Consider the following 24264-nt stretch of genomic DNA (forward strand, 5'->3'; position numbering starts at 1 on the left):
GACAGGACCCAGAGTAAGCAGATTCCCAGGCAGATGGCAGGGCAGCAGTTGCCAGGGCTGGGGCGAAGAGGGAAGGAGAGCTGTATTATTTTATATTACTTAGTGATGCAGAGTTTCTATTTGGAAGGATGAAAACAGAAATGAATGAACAATTCAATGCCGACCATCATGGCAAGAATCTGAAGGGTGCAGCAGTGGCACTTCTACCTGGTAAATAACAAGAGCCTCTAACTGGAGTTAATGCCAGCTCAGTGGGAGAGAATTATGCCTGCTGCTGTAAACCTGGCTGATGACCCATGGCTGCTGAGGTCATGGACCCCACAGAGAACCTACTACTGTGTCTTACCTAAACCACTGTCATTTCTAACCACAGCCTACATACTTATCCTTATAGCCACAGCTAAGCATATCTCGCATCCCTTATCAAAACAGCTTCTCTTTGCAGCAGATGAAGACCATCACAGAAATCCACAAAATGAGAGAGCTGCCTGTGGGGTCCCCAGCCCCAGGTGACATGTATACAATACAATCTCTGCCCTTTAGGCTCCGGAAACATCATAGAAAAGGGCAAGGGAAGGTCCTCAGAGCCAGAGGTCAGGACGTCTGTTGTGAGGTAAGTAGTACTTCTGTATAGGACAGTGAAGCTGTACCCATGAAATCTCACATTTATAAATGCTCTTCTAAAGGAGACCTCATGGATGGGAGAAATCCTACAAGGTCCCACCCCTAGAAGAAGAGCTACAGGCAACAAATGGCTGCAGAGAGAGGGAGAATAAGTCTGCTCTAGAGATGAGCTCCAAGATAGGTCCACGTGTCAGTCCTTCACACATGCACATAGATGCAACACTAAATGGACTCAGCAGTTCATGTATGTATGTGTAATATACATGTGTGTGTAAAAGAAAGGTACAAAATTTGAGTCCATTTTGTGAGACCACACAGAGTTTCCTAATATAGACACATAGAACACACACACACACACACACACACACACACACACACACACACCCCAATAATTAGAGAAGAAGTCATGAATTTGAGATGGAGTTGGAACATGACAGGAGTTGCAGGGGGTGAGAGGAATCACAGTAAGGAGAGATGGAAATGATAACCACAATACTTATGTGTGAAACCTCAAAAAAGTAGAAAAAATTACATTAAAAAGAAGTTCAAGTGTTCACTTTTATATTATGTACACTTTACCACAACTTAAAAACCTCAAATAGGGCTGGTGAGATGGCTCAGTGGGTAAGAGCACCCGACTGCTCTTCCGAAGGTCCAGAGTTCAAATCCCAGCAACCACATGGTGGCTCACAACCATCCGTAACAAGATCTGGCACCCTCTTCTGGAGTGTCTGAAGATAGCTACAGTGTACTTACATATAATAAATATTTAAATCTTTAAAAAACAAAACAAAACAAAACAAAAAACCCTCAAATAAATCACTGGACGTGGTGACACAGGCCTTTAATGCCAATGCTATGGAGGCAACTCCCTCTCCAGCCTGGTGTACGTAGCAGGTAGCATAAGCCAGTCAAGGCTGTACTTTTTCCAGGTGGTTCTGCGGTTCAGAATGCTGAGATTCCATGTGTGTGTCGCCATGCCTTGCTAGGTCACAGCTAGTCATCCTTCTATGACAGAAGCCAAGTTGATAAGCTGCTGCCAGCCTTTCCCCATATGACACAGTAAGCTGACTCTCAATATTTGAAGTAAAATTACTTTTTGCAATTTTTTTTAAGAGACTAGACACCTTGGGAATGGGAAATATTTGACAAGTCTGGAAACAGGCCAGAATGAACGGCTTCTTCTATTGCAAGCAATCCACTCCGTGTGGGTAGATGCCTCTGGAACTGCCTTATTGTGATTTTACTTAGAAGCGTGTAGTATTTCATGGAAACCAAGAAAAATGTTCTATGTGTGTGGAGTGCTCCTGATACTCAGATTAAGTCATTGACATGACACATTCGTCAGCACACAGGCTGATGGTGAGCCACTCGGGTTTCTTGTTGTGCTGGGGACCTGGTCATGAATTTGTGTAGCTCTCGTCTTTAAGGAGCTTTTGGACCATGTGAGGCAGCGGCAGGCAATCTGAGAAGATCCCTCCACTGGAAAGCACAGTGGCTAACCTTCCTCCTCAGCTGGACTAAAGGACTCCAGGGCACTAGTGTAGGTGTTTCTAGGGCATTGTAGGCAGCACCAATCATGGGGTCCAGGACTGAATCAAAAAGGGGGACAGGAGGGCTGGGAATGGAGTTCAATAGGTCTATTGCTTGCCCAGCATGCAGAAGCTCTGGATTCTGTCCCCAGCACCACATATGCCAGAAGTGAAGGCAGGGGCTCAGAAATAGGGGGGAAAAAGGGGGCAGGGACTCCTCTGCCCTGACTCACTCAGTTTTAAATAAGAAGCCTCTTGCCCTGATATCATTCCTTACCGTTTTTCTACATCAAGTGGCTCCTTGTGTGGGACTGGTCATGGCGACCAGAAACATAACTAACACAGAACTGTAATACAGATGCAAAGGCCATGGGACCCAGGTGATGGGGGGACGGAGTTTAGGAATGGTAGAGACAGAACTTGGGCTCATTCTGTGAGACCACATAGAATGTTTCCGAATATATGCACAGATGAAAAGGCATTTTAGGCAGAAGAGCAGCAAGTCTGTTGGTGAGAGATGATACAGGAAAGAGCTGCAGCTGTGTCCCTGTCCCTGAGCAGTGCTGCACAGGGAGCCAACCCACAAGGTCAAGAGGGTGGAACTGATTTCCAGGGCAAAGGAAGCTATAGAGGGTGGTTTTTCTTGCTGTTGCTTCTTTTGAATCCTTCCAGGAATTGGTTCCTCTGATCTACATTCCCCTGTCTGGCACGTGGTTCTTCACAGAATCCTTTTAGGGTTTTAGTAAGGTTGGCAGTAATATGCCCCTTGTTACTGCTTTTGGCATTTTACATTCTTTTATATTCCTTAATCTTAATTCCTTTTCTTTTCTTCTTAAAAAAAAAAGAGGCAGTGTCTCACTATAAACTCCAGGCTGTCCTTTAACTTGCAATCATCCTGCCTCTGTCTCTGCAGTGTAGCAGCAAAGGCACGAACCACCATACCCAGTTTACCCCACTTTTCAGACATAACCTTACTGTATGCTACGTCCCAGAAAGTCTTCCGGTCTTGCTTGCAATTTGTTATCTTGTCATCTGAATCTAAAACTGTTTTTTTTTTAATTTGTTTTGTTTTTTTGGGGGGACAGAGTGTTTGAAGTAGGCCTGGGAAGACTGGAACTCACTACGTGGCTGAGGCTGACCTTGAACTTGCCACAATCCTTTGGCCCCTGTCTCCCAAGTGCTGAAACTACAAGTGTGCCACCAGGCCCAACCCAGACCTGCTTTTGAAGTTATTTCAACATTATATTTATTGATTGATTTATACCTTTTATATTTGTATTTTATTCATAAAATAAACATTTAGAGTAACCTATATTTTTCCTATAAAAACTACTTTTGCTGTATTTTTTACTCCTCCATATTTGATTATATACATATCTTCTATTGTTTAAATTTGTTTGTTTGTGGGGGTTGAGACAGGGTTCCTCTGTGTTGTCCTGGCCATCTTGGAATTCCTTGGTAGACCAGGCTGGCCTCAAATTCAGGGATCCATCTGCCTCTGCCTCCTGAGTGCTGGGATCAAAGGTGTGTGCCACTACTACCTGGCTTATTAATTAACATTTGGGGAGCAGGCCCAGGAATAATGCATCAGTACATGAAAATCTAAATGCCAGAATGAGCACTCTGAGTCATTCTGGTCAGCACAGTCCCAGGTCTGGAGGCAACACAGCTCCAGGCAGCATCGTTTGGTGCCCATTATAATGTGATAAGGACATACAGCTGAAGACACCACATATCTTACTTGCCAGATAGAAAGAAATAAGTTTATGACTGACCAGAAAACCTCTTCCCTGCTGGCTAGTTTCCATAGTGTCAGAAGGTTCTAAACAGCCAACTGGGGGAGAAAAGACATCAGTGGTCTTATGTATAAAATCCTCAAATTATAGACGAACTATTTTCATATGCAAACCAGGAGTAACCCTTGGCGTTCAGAGTTTGCTGAAAATTAAAGTTGATGTTTAACTGATTTATATTTTCTCAATGAGCCTGCGCCCAGGGTGATGGACTCAGAAAACACTGTGAGACCAAGTGGCCATAATCAGCTCCTTACTACTCTATAGCCACAGACTCACCCTCATTGAACATTAACCATATACTTGAGAGATGCAATTAAACTATTTACATACCTTGAGCTGATTCCTTTTATTTAAAATGGATTTTTTCTCACATAACATATCTGATTATGGTTTCCCGTCTCCACTCCTCTCAGTCCTTCCCTACCTCCCCTCCCATCCAGATCTACCCTCTTTCTGTCTCTTTAGAAAACAAACAGGATTCCAAGGGATAATAAAATATAATAGAACAAAAAGTAACACATTGGAGACGGACAAGACACAGAAGGAAAAGCCCACAGGAAGGCACAAGAATCATAGACCCACTCATGCGCACACTCAGGATTTCCATAAAAGCACTAAACTGGAAGCCGTAACACACATGCAGGGACCTGGTTCAGACCTGTGCACGCTGCCACAGTCTTTGCATGAGTTTTGATCATGTTGATTTAGAGGGCCTTGTTTTCTTGATGTCCTCAGTCCCCTCTTGCTCTTACACTCTTTCTGCCTCTTCTCCAGGATTCTCTGATCTCTGAGGGGAGGGATTTGATGGAGATAACCCATTTAGGGCCAAGGTCTCTCTCACTCTCTGCATAAGGCCTGGGTGTAGGTCTCTATTTATTTATTCCCATGTGCTGTAGGAGAAAGCCTCTCGGCAGATGGTTGAGCAAAACACTTAGCTCTGTGTATAGCAGACTATCATTAGGAGTCATTTTATTGATACCTTTGTTGTTGTTTTCAGAACAGGAGTATTTGGTCTTACCCTAGGTCCCTGGGCGATCTATTCTTTGATTCTTGGTCAACTAAGTGGTGTCAGTAAGAGTTTCATCGTGTGGAGTGGCCCTTATGTCAAATCAGATATTGGACGGTCACTCCCACAAACTTTAATCCACCACTGCATTAGCATGTAGGCAGGACAACATCGTGAGTTAAAGGGTTTGTGACTGGCTTGGTGCGTGTGTGTGCGTGTGTGCATGTGTGTGTGTGTGTGTGTGTGTGTGTGTGTGTAGTTTGCAGAGTAGCTTCCTATCCCAAAGGGGTTAGAATGTAGGGATGAAGTCTATATATATAAGCACTAGGTCAACTTTTCCATGTTCAATGAGTTGAGTAGGTGTTATCTTCAGCAATGAGGCTTTGCTGACAGTTTGTGAATAACAACCTCTAGTCTTGGTAACAGTCTGGGTTGTTTAAGGACAAAAAAAAATCAATTAGATGGAAGCCAATCTCAGTACTAGAGATGGGTAACAACAGATGTCTAGCTGGGGCCCTGTCTCCCTCATTATTTGGCATCATTTAGATTGTCTTTATATAGGTATACATTTTTAGGAAGCTTCTACTGTATTGTTTCCATACCATCCCTCAAATGGTCCTTAATTTTAGCCGTCTCTCCCAGTATTCCCTCCCTCATCCATTTCTCTTAGATTTTCTGATTTAGCAGCATGTAAGTTTTAATGTACGTCCTTATGGATTCTCTGAATTTACTTGGTATCTGCTGTTCTGTCTCTCTTTTCATTTCTAATTTATTTTGGATATTCCCTCTCCATCTTTTAGTTAATTTGGATAAAAGTTTGCCAATCTTGTTTTCTCAAATGACCAACTCTTTGCCTCCCTGATTCTTTTTGAGTGTTTCTTTTCTACTGGGTTTCAGCCCTGAGTTTCACTGTTTCTTGCCATCTACTATTTTGGGGTGTGATTTCTTCTTCTTCATATAGGCACTTAGTGCCATGAACTTGTCTCTTGGAACCGCCTTTACCGTGTCCCAGAAGTTAGGGTATGGTGTGTTTTCATTTTCATTCAGTTCTAGAAACTCTTTCCTGTCTTCCTTGATTTCTGTCTTGGCCCAGTTTCCATTCAGTAGCAAGTTGTTCAGTCAGTTCCTATGAGTTAGTAAGCTTTCTGTTATCTCTGCTGCTGCTGCTATCCAGCTTTAGTAAGTGGTGGTCAGAGAGGATGCAGGGTGTCGTTTCCATTACCTTGTATTTGTTGAGAATTGCTTTGTGCCCAAGTATGTGGTCAGTTTTGGAAAAAGTTATATCTGGTGCTAAAAAGAAGATATATTCTTTTGTGTTTGGGTGAAATGTTCTGTAAATACCTACTAGGTCCATTTGCTTTATAACAACAGCTCCAGAATTTCTTTTCTTTGGATGATGTATCTGTTGGTGAGACTGGAGTACTGAAGCCTCCCACTATCACTGTATGAGGGTCAATATGTGATTTAAGCTGTAGCAGTGTTTCTTGTTCAAACTTGATTGCCCTTCTGTTTGGGGAATAGATGTTAAGAATTATATGTCCTGGTGTTTCTTAGTGGGTTTTTTCCTTTGATGAATATGTAGAGTCCTTCCCTATCTCTGCTGATTAGTATTGGTTTAAAATATATTCTGTCAGATGTTAAAATGGCTACATCAGATTGTTTTTAGGTCCATTTGCTTAGAATATCTTTTTCCATCCTTTTACCTGGAAGTGGTGTCTATCCTTCATATTAAGGTGTGCTTCTTAGATGCAACAGAAGGATAGATCCTGGTTTCACATCATCTCTGTTAGTCTGTGACTTTTTACTGGGGAGTTGAGATCATCGATGTTGAGAAATATCAATAATCATTGACTGTTGTTTCTTGTTATGTTGTTGTTGTTGTTGTTGGTGGTGGTGGTGGTGTGTGTGTGTGTGTTCACACTTCCCCCTTTTTATTTACAGGTGTGGGATTATATATTCCTTGTTTTTTCTTGGGCGTAGTTAACCTCTTTAGGTTGGCATTTTCCTTCTAGCACCTTCTGTAGGGCTGGATCTGTAGACAGATATTGCTAAAGTTTTGTTTTTATCATACACTGTCTTGTTTTCTCCATCTATTGTGATTGAAAACTTTGCTGGGTATAGCAATTGAGGCTGGCATCTGTGGTCTCTTAGAGTCTGTAGAACATCTGCCCAGGCCCTTCTGGCTTCTAGAGTCTCCACTGAGAAGTCAGGTGTAATTCTAAGTCTGCCTTTATATATTCCCTCTTGTTTCTCCTTTGCAGATCCTACTACTCTCCATCCTGTACTTTTAGTATTTTGATCATTATGTGCTGACAGGATTCTCTTCTCGGGTCCAATCTATCTGGTGTTCTCTGTGCTTCTTGTACCATGATAGGTTATCTTCTTCTTTAGGCTAGGCAAACTTTCTTCTATGATTTTGTTAAAAATACTTTCTGTGCCTTTAACCTAGGAATCTTCTCTTTTCTTTATTCTTACTATTCTTAGATTTGGTCTTTTCAAAGTGTCCCAGATTTCCTGGATGTTTTGTGCCCGTTTTTTAGATGTATCTTTTATCATCATCATTATCATCATCATCATCTTGGCCTAGGATATCCATTTCTTCTCTTTTGTCTTCAATGCCTGAGATTCTCTCTTCTAGCTCTTGTATTCTGTTGATGATGCTTGCCTCTGATGTTACTCTTCTAGTCCCTGAATTTTTCATTTGCAGATTTCCCTCTGTTTGGGTTTTCTTTATTGATTCTATTTCCATGTTCAGGTCTAGAACTGTTTTTTTTATTCATTTCCTTCAATTGTCAGTTTGTACTTTCACTGATTTCTTTAAGAGAATTATTTCCTCTTTAAGGGGCTCTATCATATTTTTAAAGGGTATTTTATGTCTTTTTCTCATGCTTCAGCTATGTTGCAATATCAGGGCATGCTATGATAGGATTGCTGGGCTAAAGAGACTCATACTGTCCTGGCTCTTACATGATTTTACATTAGTCTCTAGGAATCTGGGGTTGGGAAGATTATAATTCTAGGTGCTGATATCTGGTCTTGTCTTTGTGGGGTGGTTGTTTTGTTCCTTGGTTTCTGTTGCCCTATGATGGTTCTCAAGAGAGTGTGGTGGCTGTGTGTAGTCTGGCAGGAAATCCTTCTGGGATTCTGATACGTGTGGCCACTGGGTTTCCAGGTAAAATCTGATTCTGGATATTGGGAGCTGACACTTAGGAATGGGGGTGGCTTGGGGAAAGGGTGAGGGGGTCCACAGGAGGTAGGAAAACAGGGAATTAATCAGGATCTGTTTAGTCCCCTGGGAACGGGGACAGAGATGAGGACAGGCCACTGCTACAGAGCTGGGGCTGAGACTTAAGACACTGTACTTGGAGGAGTGGAGGGAGAGGTGAAGCTCTACAGCTAGACTACCTGCTTCCCTGCTCAGAGTGGCTGCGGGCTCCCCAGAAGTGTCTGTTGAACTGAAGACTGGGATAAAGCAATGGGGGGTGAGGGAGGGTGGGGGGTGGAGATCTGTGTGATCCACTGGAGATGGGGGCAGAGGGGGAAAGGAGGCTACAACAGGTGGTCTGCTGCAGGTCTGGGGATGAGACTGGGGGATTGCACTTGAAGGAACAGGATCTGTAGGTAGACTGCCTGCGTTCCCAGCAGGAGTCACATTTTACAAATTATAAGTTGTGATGTAATTTTCCTTTGGTTCATGATATGTTATAATTTGCTCTGTGGTTTCTTCTTGATCTGTAAGGCATTTAATAACTCCCTAGAATCAGGGTCTTTTTAATTAGTAATCTGTAACTAATGTACTTTAATCCTGTTACAGATAGAGACACATTAAAATGTCAATATACTCATCATGACTCTGTCTCTGAGATATTCTTTCTTGGCTAATGGGGCTTCCTCTACTGCTATGTCTGTTGATGTCTTTGCAGTTATTTGGGTTTTGTTTTGTTTTAAGATTTATTAATTTATTTTATGTGAGTACACTGTTGCTCTCTTCAGACATGTCCCACAGGGAGCATCAGATCTCATTACGGATGGTTGTGAACCACCATGTGGTTGCTGGGAATTGAACTCAGGACCTGTGGAAGAGCTCTTAACCACTAAGCCATCTCTCCAGCCCAGTCTTTGCAGTTATAAATTACAGTTTCTTTCTTTCTATGCCCCCTACCACCCCCACGCCCCATTAGTTGGTTGGTTGGTTAGTTTTTGAGACAGGGTTTCTCTGTGTAACAACCCTGCTGTCCTGGAACTCACTGCATAGACCAGCCTGGAGATCTACCCGCCTTTGTGCTGGGATTAAAAGTGTGCACCACAACCACCTAACTAGGTTTTATATATATATATATATATCTTTTTTTTTTTTCAGCGTCAAAGAGGGGGAAGCAGGGAGAAGGAAAGGGAGTGGAGAGGAAGAACAAGACAGGAGGAGAACAGGGAGGAGAAAATTTTAGGTGGGCATGTTTTCTTTCAGCTAGTTATGAATGCTACCCTCCCTTGTCTGACTTGCAGACTTGCTAATGCAGAACTGGCTTTGTTATCTTCTCCTTTTCTGGATCAATTCACTACTTACTGTTCCATTTTATCTTGTTACGTTTTGTTTAGAAAGTCAGTGGGATTCCATAGCAAGATTTAAAGCTCTCACATATTTACCCAGTAGCCTCCTCCCCGGTACTCCCCTCCCCTTTGTGATGGACCACAGTCCCAGATAGTAGCCTCTCCCTTTTGGATGGAGGCCAAATGTCTCTCCATGTGTGGGTCTGCTGCTGCTAAATCCCCTCAACTCTGAATGTCTCAAAAGTCACTACTGCTGTATCTTCACTGTGGGTACTGAAATTACTTTCCTTTCAATAATGAAGACATTTGTCCCAATATCTTTCCAGCTGCCTGGTTTCTAATAATGAATCTTCCAGCCTTACTTCTGACTCTGTAATCTCTCCTCTTCTTCTAGAATTCTTCTTTAAGAATATTAAGCTTCTTTTTATTTCTGTGGTTATGATATATTTGTACAGCGTCTCCTCTTATATTTATTTTTGAGATTCCTTTAAAATATTTATTTTATTTTCAATTATGTGTCTCTGTGTGGATATAGTCATGTGAGTGCAGCTGTCTGCAGAACCCAGAGGAGAGCACTGGCCCTTAGAACTGGAGTTACAAGTTACAAGTTACAAGTGGGTTACCCAATTATGTGTGCTGGGAACTGCTGGTCCTTTGCAAGTGCAGAGCCTGCTCTTAACCACTGAGCCATCTCTACAGATCCCTCCACCCCCTTGTTCATTTTTTTTTTTGGTTTGTTTTTGGAATCTGAGTCTTGAATGTAGTTCAGCCAGACTCCCTGGGTGATAGGATTAGAAGTGACTGCCACCTGCACAGCCGTGAGTCACTCCCCCCCCCTCGCCCCCCAAGACAGAGTTTCTCTGTGTAGTCCTAGCTGTCCTGGAACTCACTCTGTAGATCAGGCTGGCCTCGAACTCAGAAATTCGCCTGCCTCTGCCTCCCAAGTGCTGGGATTAAAGGCGTGCGCCACCACGCCCAGCCTTGAGTCACTCTTTAAGGGATATAGTTTCTAGTTTTTGGAATGTTTGGTAATTTTTCATTAAATGCCAGACACTGAACTTTGACATTTATTTTATGTGTATAGATGTTTTGCCTGCATGTGTGTCTATGCACCACCTGGTGCATGCAGTTCCTGTGGAAGCCAGAAGAGGGTGCCAGGAACCAGAGTTACAGATGGTTTTTGTCATGGAACTCAGGTCCTCATCAAGAGAAGCAGATACACTACTGGTACACTGCCCTCTAACCCTGGGCAATGATTCTTGAAACAAGCACCTACTTAGTTGATCTTAATTTGCCAAAATACCTCAGTGCCTACATTTTGGATGTTTCCCTGAAAAGATCATTAAAAGATCTGGTGGCAGCCAGAGCTTGCTGTTTACCATGCAACCAATCAATCCCCCCCGTCTCTGATGTGTGTGTACACATACATGAGGTAGTACATGCACAGGGAGGCCACATGTAGATATCAGACATCTTCCTGAATTACCCCTCCATCTTACTTCTTTAATCAGGGTCTCAAATTGAACTTGGTGCTCACTGATTCAGCTCAATGGTGGCCACGGAGCTCTAGGCATCCACCAGGCCAGCTTTCTGTGTGGATGCTGGGGATCTCAAGTTGGGTCTTCATGCTTTCATGGTGAACACTAACAAATGAGCCATCCCACCAGCCCCCTGGCCTAGAACTTTTTCAGGAACCCAAAGGTTCCTCCCCTAGACAAAGGTCCTGCAGTCACCTGCCGTCCATCCCTCCTTGACATTACCAGCTTTGCCGAGGAGCTGTGCTCACTGGTCAGTGCCCCCGCCCCAGGTGCTTCCTATCTTCATGTGTAACAGGAAGCTTCTCACACCACCTAATGTACCATGCCGCCAAAATGAGAAGCCCGGGTCTTCCACTTCAGCTTTATTCTTATTGCCGTCAGGCTTTAACTATGGCCTCTAGCTGTGAGACCTTCAGATCTATGCTTCCAGCTCATCATTTCCACTGTTTTAAATCTCACAATCCCAACTACTTAATGGCTATATCCATCTGAACCTTGGCATAGAGGCAGAACAGTATCTTCTCTATTCAACTTCCCCATGGTTTAAATCTTCCCCTGCTACTCACAAATCTCAAATACTTGAAGTTGGAGCTCATTTTACAAAGGGATTGGGGACCAAGGATACTAGATAACTATTTTGTTTATAACTTCCAATTATTCTAAGATACCATTTTTATTATGTTCCTTCCTGTTTGAAAAACTCCAATGGAGTCCTTTCTGCTTGACCAGTAAAGCTTCCAGCTCTTACAATCAGATCCTGCAATACGGAAAACCAAGAGACTTCAGTGATTTCCCAATGTTTACAAGACCCTGAGCTTGGCAGTGGCGGTGGTGACACATGCCTTTAATCCCAGCGCTTGGGAGGCAGAATCAGGCAGATCTCTGTGAGTTTAAGGCCAGCCTGGTCTACAGAGTGAGTTCCAGGATAGCCAGAGCTACACAGAGAAAGCTGTCTCGAAAAATTCAAACAAACCAAACCAAACTAAAACCAAGACCCTGAGCTTGAGAGCCCTTGATGCCCAGTGCTTCGGTCCAGCCTGCGGAGTGCAGCAAGTGGCTCTGCCTCTACATTCTTTCTCACATCATCTGTTCTTCTGACCTCCCCGTCTTCTAATTCTACCAACTCCAGATTCTGGAAGCTTGGCTGGATTTACTCTCCTGAATATTTTAACAGACGTACATTCATTAGAACTCTCTAAATTCTACTTGGTTCTGTGGATAATTTTCTTTATATTTCATGTCCCTTCACCTCCATTCCCCAGAGCAGTTAGCACAGTGACTGGCACCTGGAAGCTCAGTGAAGTTAGCCAAAAGAATTAGCAAACTCACGCATCCCTTACCTTGGTGATGTCCGTGTGGTCTTTGAGCCCGTTGGTCATGCACCAGTAGCGCCACACATTTAGGGCGTACCTCGTGGCTTTGGTGGTGTTTGGGCTCACTGCACTGGTACACAGACCATTCAAGTCATCATTAATATTAAATACAGGAAATTTGTTGAGCTTAGTAGAATAAGCTAGAAACAAAAACAATAGAGACATTAATGTGTCATCCCCTTCTTTAGTGAGTTTCATCCCGGGGTGATATTCAGTAACAAAGAGCTCCAAAAAGATAGTAAAGAATTGAAATTTCTAGCTCTCACGAGACAGGCAGATCTCTATGCCCACAAGGCCAGCCTGATCTACACATAGTGAATTCTAGGACAGCCAGGGCTATACAGTGAGATCCTGTCTTCAAAAACTACTTAGATGTATGAGAATCTATGCCTTGTATCTAACCCTGATTATTTTGTTATGTGCACTGGCTAACAACACATTTCTAAACATTTCAATGATAGGATGGAATTTATACTAGAAAATTCTAAACTTATTACTAGAAAAAATAGCATTTCTCCTAACAGTAGCAAAAGATGAGATGAAAGGAAGTGGGGAAGATTTTTAAAAAGATAGGAGGAAGGAAGATAAGGAATCTTCAGTGCAGGAAGAACACTCGCCCTTTGTTAGCACAGCTTCAAGTTACTTGGTGCCATCAGGAGCAGCCTTGAACTAAGTGGAGCTAGCGTATCCCTCTAAGTCTCTTCCCCGAGGAACGACGCATGCACACTTAGACCCCACACCCACGCACTCGGGCATGCATGGGAGAGTGGACTGATGTAAGCCTTGATTAAACAAACCACTGACCAGTTTCAAATCCCAGTAGAAAGTGAAATGAAAGCAGTGTTAAGGAACGGAGAGGTAAGCTCACTTTCGGATGAAAAGGAAGGAAGACAGTTTAAATTGCCAAAAAAAACCAAACCCGGGCTGGTGAGATGGCTCAGTGGGTAAGAGCACCCGACTGCTCTTCCGAAGGTCCAGAGTTCAAATCCCAGCAACCACATGGTGGCTCACAACCATCCGTAACAAGATCTGGCGCCCTCTTCTGGAGTGTCTGAAGACAGCTACAGTGTACTTACATATAATAAATAAATAAATCTTTAAAAAAAAAAAAAAAAAAAAAAGAAAACCAAACCCATAACCAGTAGCTGGCCTTTCCTTATACTCTAGAGTAAGGTAAACCAAGCATCCCTCTGGGGAATGTATAGTCAAACACAGTCTGGCTTGGTCCTGTAGAGACAGCAGAATGATAAAACCAGTTCAGTCTCTGAGTTGGTTCACTCTACCTAACCCACCTTGGTTTTCATGGCTCCCATAGAGGATCTCCTCTGTACCAAACTCCCAGAGTCCTCTGGCACCCAGGAGCATCACACAGACACACATGCATGTTCTCATCTGTGTGTGTGTGTGTATGCCACACAATCAACACTCTTAAACATTATTTATTTTAATGTATATGGGTGTTTGTCTGCTTGTATGTCTTTGCACCACATGCATGCCTACTGTCCATAGAGGTTACAAGAGGGCATCGGATTCCCTAGGACTGGAGTTACATAGGCTACCACATGGGTGCTGGGAATTGAACCTGGGTCCTCTAGAAGAGCAGCCAGTGCTTCTAACTCTCTCCAGCCCCTCAACACACTCTCGATTTCAACTTTTCTTCTAGAAGCTGTGTGTACATGAGAATCTCCCTTTTCCATGTTTCCACATCTGCCTTCTCTTTCCTCAGGTGTGTGCACTGATGGTGATGGCCTCTATGCTCCTCAAAAACCTGACGTCACTTTTGACAACTTGATCCTTCCCACAACCATGGAACACTCAAACTGCTTTACCACCCAGGTATGGAGAGGAACGAGCAACACTGAGCATGCACCAACGCTGTCTGAAGCACCATGGAGCTAAGTTTCCAAAATTTCCAGGACATTCTTGACATTAATAAGATTAACATCAACAGAAGCCTACTATGTGCCAATTTTTTAAGCTGGTGTGTAATCGGTGAACAAGTACACAATTATACCTGTTTACAGACAAGGAAACAGCACCAGACATCTTGGCAGTGTCATACTCCCATCAGATGTATAGCACATAGCCGTCACCCTGCAAGAAGTATGCTGCTGAAGCCATGCGCTAGCCTGGCAGATCCAGGCTATAGACTGGAGTTTGATGGCACACACTGGCCATGACAGCAATGGTACCAGGTACTGTAGGGATACAATCTCAGTGACAATAATTTAGTAAGGACAACAGTCACTATCTGGGTGCTGGGAACCAAACCCGGGTCCTCTGAAAGACCAGCAAGTGCTGTTAACACACTGAGCCTTTCCTCAGGCCCTGTGAGAGGAAACCTATTTATAAGAAGTTCAGCCACTTGCTACTGGGTTGAAACCCACTAGGATAGCCCTGTGTTCTATATTACCTGCAGAAGTGAGTTCTGTCCAAATGTATCAAATTGGAACCCTCAAAGGAACCGAATGCCTACCAGTGACTACTACTAATAACCTAGACTTGAATCTGACCACATGAGCACACAAATAAAACTGGTGTTTGCCAAGATACACAAGCACAGCAGAGGACCCACACTCCTATTGATCCCCCAAAGCACAAAACAGGAAAAAAAAAAAGACCCACAAATGTGGATAACTGAGAACACAGGGCATCCTGACACAAAGATGAGCCACGGGAAGAAGTGAGAACATATTCAAAACTACACACAGATATATAAGCACCATATACACACATGTGACAAATATTATCTTCTTTCTGACAAAACTCATGGGGCAAGAAGGTATTTCAAACTCCACGAGGAGGATAGTGCAGCATTCCCCACATCTAGGACACAGCTACGGTGTGCCACAGAGAAATTGATAAACATCGGCTATGTAAACCTGAGAAAAAACACTATCAACTATTCCAAAAAGGAAACACAGAACTACACTAAGAGAACTGGAAAGAAGGAACAAAACCAGGAAGCAGGGAAACAGCAAACCTGCAGTAAAGAAGACATGCTAAGACGAACTCAGAAAGACAGGATTTTAAATACTAGAAAGGGAAAGTGGAGAGAGACAGGTTTACACCAGAAATGAAAATTATCACAGGCCAGCAGACCAAAACCACAAATGCCAGGAAGACACAACTTGCTAAAACCTACGAAAAACGTATAAAGTTAGAACAGTCTTCCACAGCTTCTAGAAAGTGGATCTGTAGGAAAATACTCTGAAAGCTAGCATCAGGCTTAGATAGATCTTACTATCAAATTATCCTACCTTTATGGAACAATATCATAAGTATTCTCCTTTTTCTTTCTTTCCACTCACCTCTGCCTTCCAAGTACATTCAGCAGCACACCCAGACATCTTCTGTAAGATTTATTTTTAGTTTTAACTATGTGTGTGTGGTTGTGTATAGTGCAGACAGACACCAGAAGGTATCAGATCCCCAAGAACTGGAGTTACAGGAGGTTTTCAGTCACCTGATGTGGGTGCTAAGAACCAAATTCAGGCCCTCTTATCCACAGTACAATCCCTCTAGCCTACCTACAACTCTTTATAAGACAGTTTAACTTTCCCATAAAAACAGAACAAAATAAAGAAGCCTACAGACCAATTCAGCTACTACACAGACACAAAGATCGTGAAAACAGTATGAGGAGGGCTGAGGACTTGGGTCAGTCAGTAATTAAGAGCATTTGCTCTTGCAGTGGGTACAGGATTTGATTCCCAGTACCCACATGGTCGCTCACACCCATCTGGAACTCTAGTCTAAACTCTAGAGTTTATCTGACCAGTCAGTAAAAAAGTCATGAACAATCATGCATGTTTCATTCCTTGCTCCTACAGAGGACCCAAGCTCTATCCTAGCACCCTTCAGGCACCTCACAACCACCTGTAACTCAGTTCCAGGGAACCCAATGCCCACTTTGGGCCTCTGAGAGAACTACAGGCATATACATACTCATGAGTACATGTATGCATGTTCTCAGGTACCTCCCCCCCCCCATATACACACAAGGATAAAACTTTAATGAACTTCATATAGAATTAGTAATGGCCCAGGAATCATACACGAATACATAATGAGCAAAGCATCTTCAGTGAAGAAGAAATACCAGATGCTAATAATGAACACTTTGCTGGGGCAAGAATACAGCCATGGCCACTTCTGAAACTAACTGGCAGTTATCTGCTAATGTTGAACATGTATCCATAACACTTTCCATGCTACTACATCCCAACATACCCAACACACGTGTATACATATGTGTCAACAGGCACATATGAATGTTCATAAAAATCTAACAGCATAACAGCCCCAAACTGGAGACTGTCCTTTGTCCATAAAACACCACCTGCATCGAAATTATAGGACACTTAACAATACATTCTCATGGGGCAATGGTGAGCAATGAATGACTAGAACAGACTGTGCAGATGCACGAGGGACTCCCACCGACATAGTTAAAAGAAAGACCAGAGGGCAAAGTAGACTGAAAGGGCTGCTTGTGTAATTAAGACTTACAAGGTAAGCCTATGGTCATACAGTAGTAGCCTTGCAGATAACGCCAGGCAGAGCACAGCGTTTCCAGGTTCAGGTAAGGTTCTTACTCCTCTGGGTGGGGCTGTGAAAATGTTTACTTCAGAAAAAAAAAATCAATTAATGATCTCTGTGTTTTTCTGGGTAATTTAATTAAGAAAACAATCCAAAACTTCTTAAAACTAAAAGTACCTTCTGGAGGGGGTTGGAGAGATGGCTCAGCAGTTAGGAGCACTGACTGCTCTTCAAGAGGTGCTGAGTTCAATTCCCAGCAAACATCTGTAATGGTTCCCAGCTACAACGGTGGCTCACAACCATCTGTAATGGAATCTGATGTCCTTTTTTGGTGTATCTGAAGTTAGCTATAGTGTATTCATATACATAAAACAAATAAATAAATCTTAAAAAAATACTTTCTGAATAGTATTATATACTACTATATAATATGGATGGGAGGGTCAACTAGGTATTTAATTTATTCAAGTAATCTTTAAATAATCCCTTTGAGATACTCCCTCTGTGATAGGCTAATCTTAAATATACATCTTAGGGAAATAATTATTTTTGTATATGAGTGCTCTGTCCTCACACACACCCAGAAGAGGAAATCAGATTCCATTACAGATGGTTGTGAGCCACCATGTGGGTGCTGAGAATTGAACTTAGGTCGTCTCTGGAAGAGCAGCCAGTGCTCTTAACCACGGAGTCATCTCTCTAGCCCTGGATAGGCTACTTTTAAAGCTTAGTAGAAAGAGTAAAAATATTTTATAAATGAATTTTAAAGAGAATGACAGTCTAAACATAATAATTGGGAGGCCTAGCCCTAAGATATAAATGTGTTACAAGAATGTGTCAAACCAAGCAAGGAGTAGTGGTGCACATCTTTAATCCCAGCACTTGGGAGGCAGAGGCAGGAGGATTTTTGAGTTCAAGGCCAGCCTGGTCTACAGAGTGAGTTTCAGGACAGCCAGGGCTACACAGAGAAACTCTGTCTCAACAAACCAGAAAGAAAAAAAAAGTCCCAAAGGATGCATATTATGTTTGCTATTGGTTCCATAGTATTTTCAGTCCTGTGAGTATGAATATATTATTTTTGTACATTGTAAAAATCACTAGGACTTTAGAACTATGTAGGATAAAACTAAAACTTACTCTTTATTTGATCTAAGACTTTTTAAAATAAGAGATTTTATCAGAGATGCAAAAGTGTATGCATGAGTTAATGTGAATTTATAAAAGAAAGTAGAATATATAATTGAATTAAGGTATTTTAAAATAGACCTTGGCACATTTGTGCAAGTCACTAACAATGTACTTTAAAATACTAAGGTCCACCCAGGTATGGTGGTACACACCTTTAATCCTGCAGCACTAAGAGGCAGAGGAAGGCAGTGCTCTGAGTTCAAGGCCAGCCTGATCTACACAGCAAGTTCCAGGTCAGCCAGGGCACAAATCTCACACTATCTCCCTCCATCTGCCACTGTCATTCAGGGGATCAAACAGTAGCCTCTGTCTGTTAAACCAGGTGCTTTCTACTGATCTACACTTCCCGGTCCCCGAGAGTCCATTGATGGAACACCCACATCCCAAATAAAGGACTAAAAGGAAGTCTTATTGTGTGGTAGTGCCCAGGAGTCACGTCTCAGTGTCCGATCACTATCTGATCCTTACTTGCAATGACTGTTTATTGCTATACCAGATGTAATGCACTAGAGTGCTGAATAAAGCAAATGCTGGTTTTAATTCCATTTTAAAACAAGGTTTTTTCTGCATACTTGCCATTTCCAATATTTACTTTCAAAATTATGTTTTAACTAATGTGTATTTTATACATATTAACCATTTTAGTCAAATAAAAATCACTTTTAAATTTTAAATTTTAAAAATAGAAACAATTTAAAGACTTGTACCTAACTCAGCTTGAGTTCTAATGTTCTTTCCCAATAAGCAAAATCAGATTCATCATAAATATACAAATTGCAAACTTATTCAAAGACAGGTCTCTTGTTTCTTGATTACTAAGAAAACAAGCATAACCTTTAGTTAGACCATCCACATTGCTGCTACAATGGCGCAGCCATCTCTATTTGGAATATTCAGCTCAGAAGACTGGTGAATTACTCAGATATGCAATAGGTTTACATTTTATTTTAGCAAAGTGGTTGTGAATATTCATTCTCTTTTCAGGTGTTTTAAAAAATGTATTCTTAATCGTGTATGTGTGTGTGTGTGTGTGTGTGTTTGCAAGTGCCCTCTGAAGCTAGAGGTATCAGATCCCCTAGAACTAAGTTATAAGCTGCTCGACACGAATGCTTGGACCTGAACTTAGGTCCTCTGGAAGAGCAACATATACTCTTAACTATTGAGCTATGTATACACACACACACACCCCTAGCTCCTATCTTCCTCTTCCTCCTCCTCCAATAATTTTAGTGACTCAACAAAGATGTCTGGGATTAAGCACTGAGGAACTATTTCTTTCTTGCTTAAAGAGGAATGTAAAACATGCTAAATGTAATAAACAACATATGGAGACTCCTACCTAAAAACATTTTTTTGACAATAAGGAAACCTGGGATCTGACATATATATTTCTTTTGTTTTTGTTTTCCGAGACAGGGTTTCTCAGTAGAACAGCCTTTGTTGTCCTGGGCTCACTTTGTAGACCAGGCTGGCCTCAAATTCACAGAGATCCACCTGTCTGTCTCCTGAATTCTGGAATTAAAGGTGTGTGTCATGACGCTCAGCTTTACGGCATACGTATTTTTAATGTGTATCAGGGTTTTACCTGCACGTATGTCTGTGCACCACACATGTACCTGGTGCCTGCAGAGACCAGAAGGCGTGTCAGATACCCTGGGACTGGAGTAAAGGCAGTTGTGAGGGGCTACGTGGGTGCTGGGAAACAAACCCAGGTCCTCTGGAAGCATGTGCTAATAACTGCTGGACCGTCTCTCCAATTTGCTGCTACATACTTAGATCTGCACAACTCTGTATGCGTTTAAAAAGCATGGAATCCTTTTGTGGAGGTAAGGGGCTAACAGAAGCCTACATACAGAGAGAAAATGGACCCGGTGTTTGCATTGCTCTGGCTTGTGCTCTCTCTCTCTCTCCTGTTAAGGGGGTTCTATAAACATAAACCTGGTTCAGTGCTCGCATTGTAGCGCTGGACAAAGGGATGTGAGACAAAGGGATCCTAAGGGCTCTGTGGCCAGGAAATTGAGCTAAAATGTCAAGCTCCTAGCTCACCGAGAGATCCTGTCTCAAAACTCAAGTGGTGAAGCAACTGACAAGAACTTGACTTTGTTGGCACACACACACACCACAGACACACGCCTGCATACCCTCCCACAATAAATAAACAAACAAATAAATGCTGTGGAACATCCTATTCCATAAATTGGCCTGGAACTACAGGAAGTCCATGAATAACCCAGCTACAGAGCTACAAAAGAATTTTATTACTTGCTTGTGTAAATAGCTGTGTGTATCAATGCTTCCTCTTTCAGGACCATTCCCTTCATGGTTACATGCATGTATATGGAGTCCCTGGCTCTGTACATAGTGACAATATCCCAGGACCACTGCAGTATACCAGGCCAACAATTTGATTCTTTTTTTCAAATTGGGACCTGCTTTTTAAATTGGTAAAGTTACAAAAACAGCTACTTTGCAGAAAATACTTTATTAACTGAAAACTGGTTGTCAGGTCCAAATACAGAAAAGACAGTGTGACTGAACAGGCGCTCACTGGAGACACCATCAACACCCATTGGCTGAATTTATTGGGTTGCTTATTTCCATAAAGTTTAGGCTGTACCAACAAATATATACATATATAAAAACAGCAACAGAAAAATCTCACTACATTAGAGGCAAATGTTATATACATGATGGAACCGACCACTGGGACACAAAACTAGAGTTTTATTTAAAGCACAAGTACACAGACAGTAATGAAGGCAGAACAGTGAGCTGAGAAAAATGAAACATCTTAGTGTAAAAGGTCAGTGAGCAGCAAAATAAAAATGAAAGTGATACCATATATACTCTTGGTCACAAAAGTTCTGTATTATTACAAACACTGACAGGCAGAGGATCACTTGACTGGAGAGTATCATACATCTGACATGTTAACACAAGTTTCTCTCATCTGGACTCACCTTTCTCTGCTTCCCATCACAAGTTATAACTGTAGCAGCTTAAAGACATTTTAAAATATGACATGAGTGACAGAGACACATGTTTTTCCCACATAAATCATATAGAAGCCAGGGGCTAAAAGACACACAGGAAGATGCCAATCGACCAACTTGGGCAAGTCACACTCCCTAAAGCATGGCACAGCCCTCTGTGGTTTCAATGACATTCCCTAAGCATTAATTATGGTTACAGTTTTTCCAAACAGATGCCTGGTCTTAACCATAAAACAACAATGATAAGTCTGTCTTTTTATTCCCTAAGTTCTTAGGGATGGAAGAAAAGGAGCTGCAAACACATCTCTACAACTTAGAACCAGAACGGAGGACCTCCCTGGAGCAGAATACAGCCTCCATCCCACTAAGGCATGAGATTCTTCCTTGCAGTCGACACTTGCATCACATACTGATTCTGGTAAATTTAAGTAGGGCCATCCATCCAGTCTCCTCGCCAGACCTATGGGATTTTAGTTACATGTTTACATTACTGCATAGGAGAGGGAAATGATCCCTTAGTACAAAGTTGATCTGGCGACTCTATGTACAACTTTTGCAACAAGTATGTTTACAGTCACGGGGGAAATAGAAACAATAAATTAAAAACCTAGCAAGTATACATACGGTTTGTTAAAAAAGCTCCATTAGGACATAAAGGTCTTAGGATAGGGAGATATTCAAAACAGAAGATCCGAGGGTGGAAAAACAGCTGGAAGCAGGATTCAAACACATGCCCACTGTGAACCCAGAGACTTCATCACTGACACCATGCCAGTTGTTGGTGTCTGAAATCTCCCAATACCAGAATCAAGAAACGCTGCGGTTCGGCTCTGGGGCTGGGTGAGCACAGCAGAGTTGCGCTGCACCACACGGGCCTCAGTTCCTTTTTATTGCTTCCTCACCTCCCAGAAGGGCGGACATTCAAAGCATATTCTGGTAGGCATGAGCAGGTAAATCATGCGGTGACCCTTTAATACAGTTCCTCATACAATGGTGACCCCCCCACCATAGAATTATTTTTATTGCTACTTCCTAACTGTAATTCTGCTACTGTTATGAACTGTTAATATAAAGATCTGATATGTGAACCACGTGAAAGGGTCATTCAACACCCCCAAAAGGGTCACAATCCATAGTTTGAGAACTGCTGCTCTAAGCAAAGACATGGCAGGGGCCTTGACGAATTAGTTTTAATTATCTTAGAATTAAATCAGTAATTCTAGCACCAATGTGTCCAAACACAGCACTGGTTGTCACTATGCCCCTGACAGCCACACACAAAGCTTCTGTGTAACTAAGGAGATGATTCCTTCATGAAAGGAACCCTGTAATTATTACCTATTGAACTGACGGGGGGTGGGGGGGGGCTGCAGTAAGGGAGGGATTTTCGCCTGTTGGTGTAAAAGGCTCTTTCAGAAGCAGCCTTCTTTGCTTAATATTTTATGATAGTCTAAGTAAGAGTGTGATGGTATTTGCCCCGTGTTGACTATAGAGTGAATACAGTAGATGGAGTTACTGTTGGAGCAGCTTTCTTCCTGTCTTTGGAGAGTGTTGGTGCCACCAAGTAGAAAAGGAAACACCAGGGACTGAATGGACAGACAGGTAAAAAGACCTGATGGATATAAGGCCATGAACCACCTTAGCCCTAAGTAAATGCTTGACACAAAAGCTGACATTAGGAACTATAAGGTATACATTAAATTTAAATGTCTTATTCAGATTCAATTTTTATGTGTAAGTATGTGCAGAGGTTTTGGCCTGTAGCTAGAATTACAGACACCTGATGTGTCAGCTGGGACTCAAACTCAGGTCCTCCAGAGGAGCGGTACATGTTCTTAACCACTGAGCCATCTCTCCAGCCCTAAATTACTAGTTACTCTTATAGATGCAATTCTATGTGAGCCATGCTGACACCTAAGACAATGTGTGCACCTCGCAGGCTTCTGCTGCTACACCGTTCAAACTAAAAATACCTGACCAGAGAGGCCCTGCTGCCCCACTGGCTTCTACTGGATTTTGCCATAAAAATGCTCAAGTTTAAAAGAAGAAGATTCTCAGTGACAAACAGAATTGTTGTTTTCGCTTTTTGCAGGTGTGTGGCAGGAAAGCTCTCTCTGGAATGGAACAACACATGCGGAACAGCAGTTTGGCACTTCATGGTAACTACATTTCCTTCCGAAGAAGCCACTAATGCTGGCCCAATATACTAGACGAAGCACTACTTTCTCAGGTCACACATAACACACATGTGGGCGGCACAGCCTAACTACAGTAAGTGACAGTAGCGATGGGTAACAATCCCACAACAACATTACAGACACCACAAACAGCACCTAGAACAACATGCAAAGCCGTGGAACCACTCCGTTATCATACAATGCATAGAGTTGTAATGGTTTTTGGCAAGGTTTTTTTGTTTGTTTGTTTGGTTGGTTTTTTTTTTTTTTTTTTTTTTGGTAACAAATGCTTTATAAAGCAAAGTTTTAAAAATTATAATGTTATTTTAAAAGTTATAACATGGATTACAGGTATAAAAGTTCAGTTAGATAAAGTTAATCTGTCTGGATTAATACTAAATATGGACACCCAGTATAAATAATCAATTATAAATCAATAGCAAAGTATTCTAAGGTATGTGATTTATAAAATGTTGTAACACAGAAATCCAACGGCCACTATAAACACTGTAAGCACAATAATTGTTAGGATTCTAGATAACCGATGCCTTCCTAATTCTACCTAACACAAACAAGAAAACTAGGCCACAGCATTCTTACAGCTCCCACGGAAACAAACTCAGAATGGTAGAAATGCTAACTCCAGAGTGATATCAAGACAAACAGCCTATACAAAGACATGTAATTTACACTTTACTTTTTAAAAATCCTAAAATTTGCTATTGTCTCTACTGATTCTGATAAGTTTTTAAATTGTGTCTGGGAAATTTCTTATGTTTGAATTTCTTTTCAGAAAAAAGTCAAGCTAATCCAAGGACCACGCTTCTTATCTCCCGCTAGAGACCTGTATCATCGGCTACCACCTTCCCTTTATCACTAGACAAATTCACTTTAGAAAATCTTAATTAGCTGGGCGTGGTGGCGCACGCCTTTAGTCCCAGCACTCG

General features: G+C 42.1%; 1 protein-coding gene across 2 annotated transcripts in view; it reads right to left on the reverse strand.

Annotated features, from left to right (window-relative positions):
* Positions 1-24264, reverse strand: part of Kiaa1958 (KIAA1958 ortholog) — a 134950-nt gene that overhangs the window by 9376 nt on the left and 101310 nt on the right. For both annotated transcript variants that reach the window (XM_021159964.3, XM_029476265.2), the window contains one exon: positions 12385-12557. In XM_021159964.3, coding sequence (XP_021015623.1) covers positions 12385-12557 — 173 coding nt within the window. The remainder of the gene's footprint in view (positions 1-12384; positions 12558-24264) is intronic.

This window comes from Mus caroli, unplaced genomic scaffold, assembly GCF_978045245.1.
Source record: "Mus caroli unplaced genomic scaffold, Mus_caroli_1 scaffold_6, whole genome shotgun sequence".
NCBI lineage: Eukaryota > Metazoa > Chordata > Mammalia > Rodentia > Muridae > Mus > Mus caroli.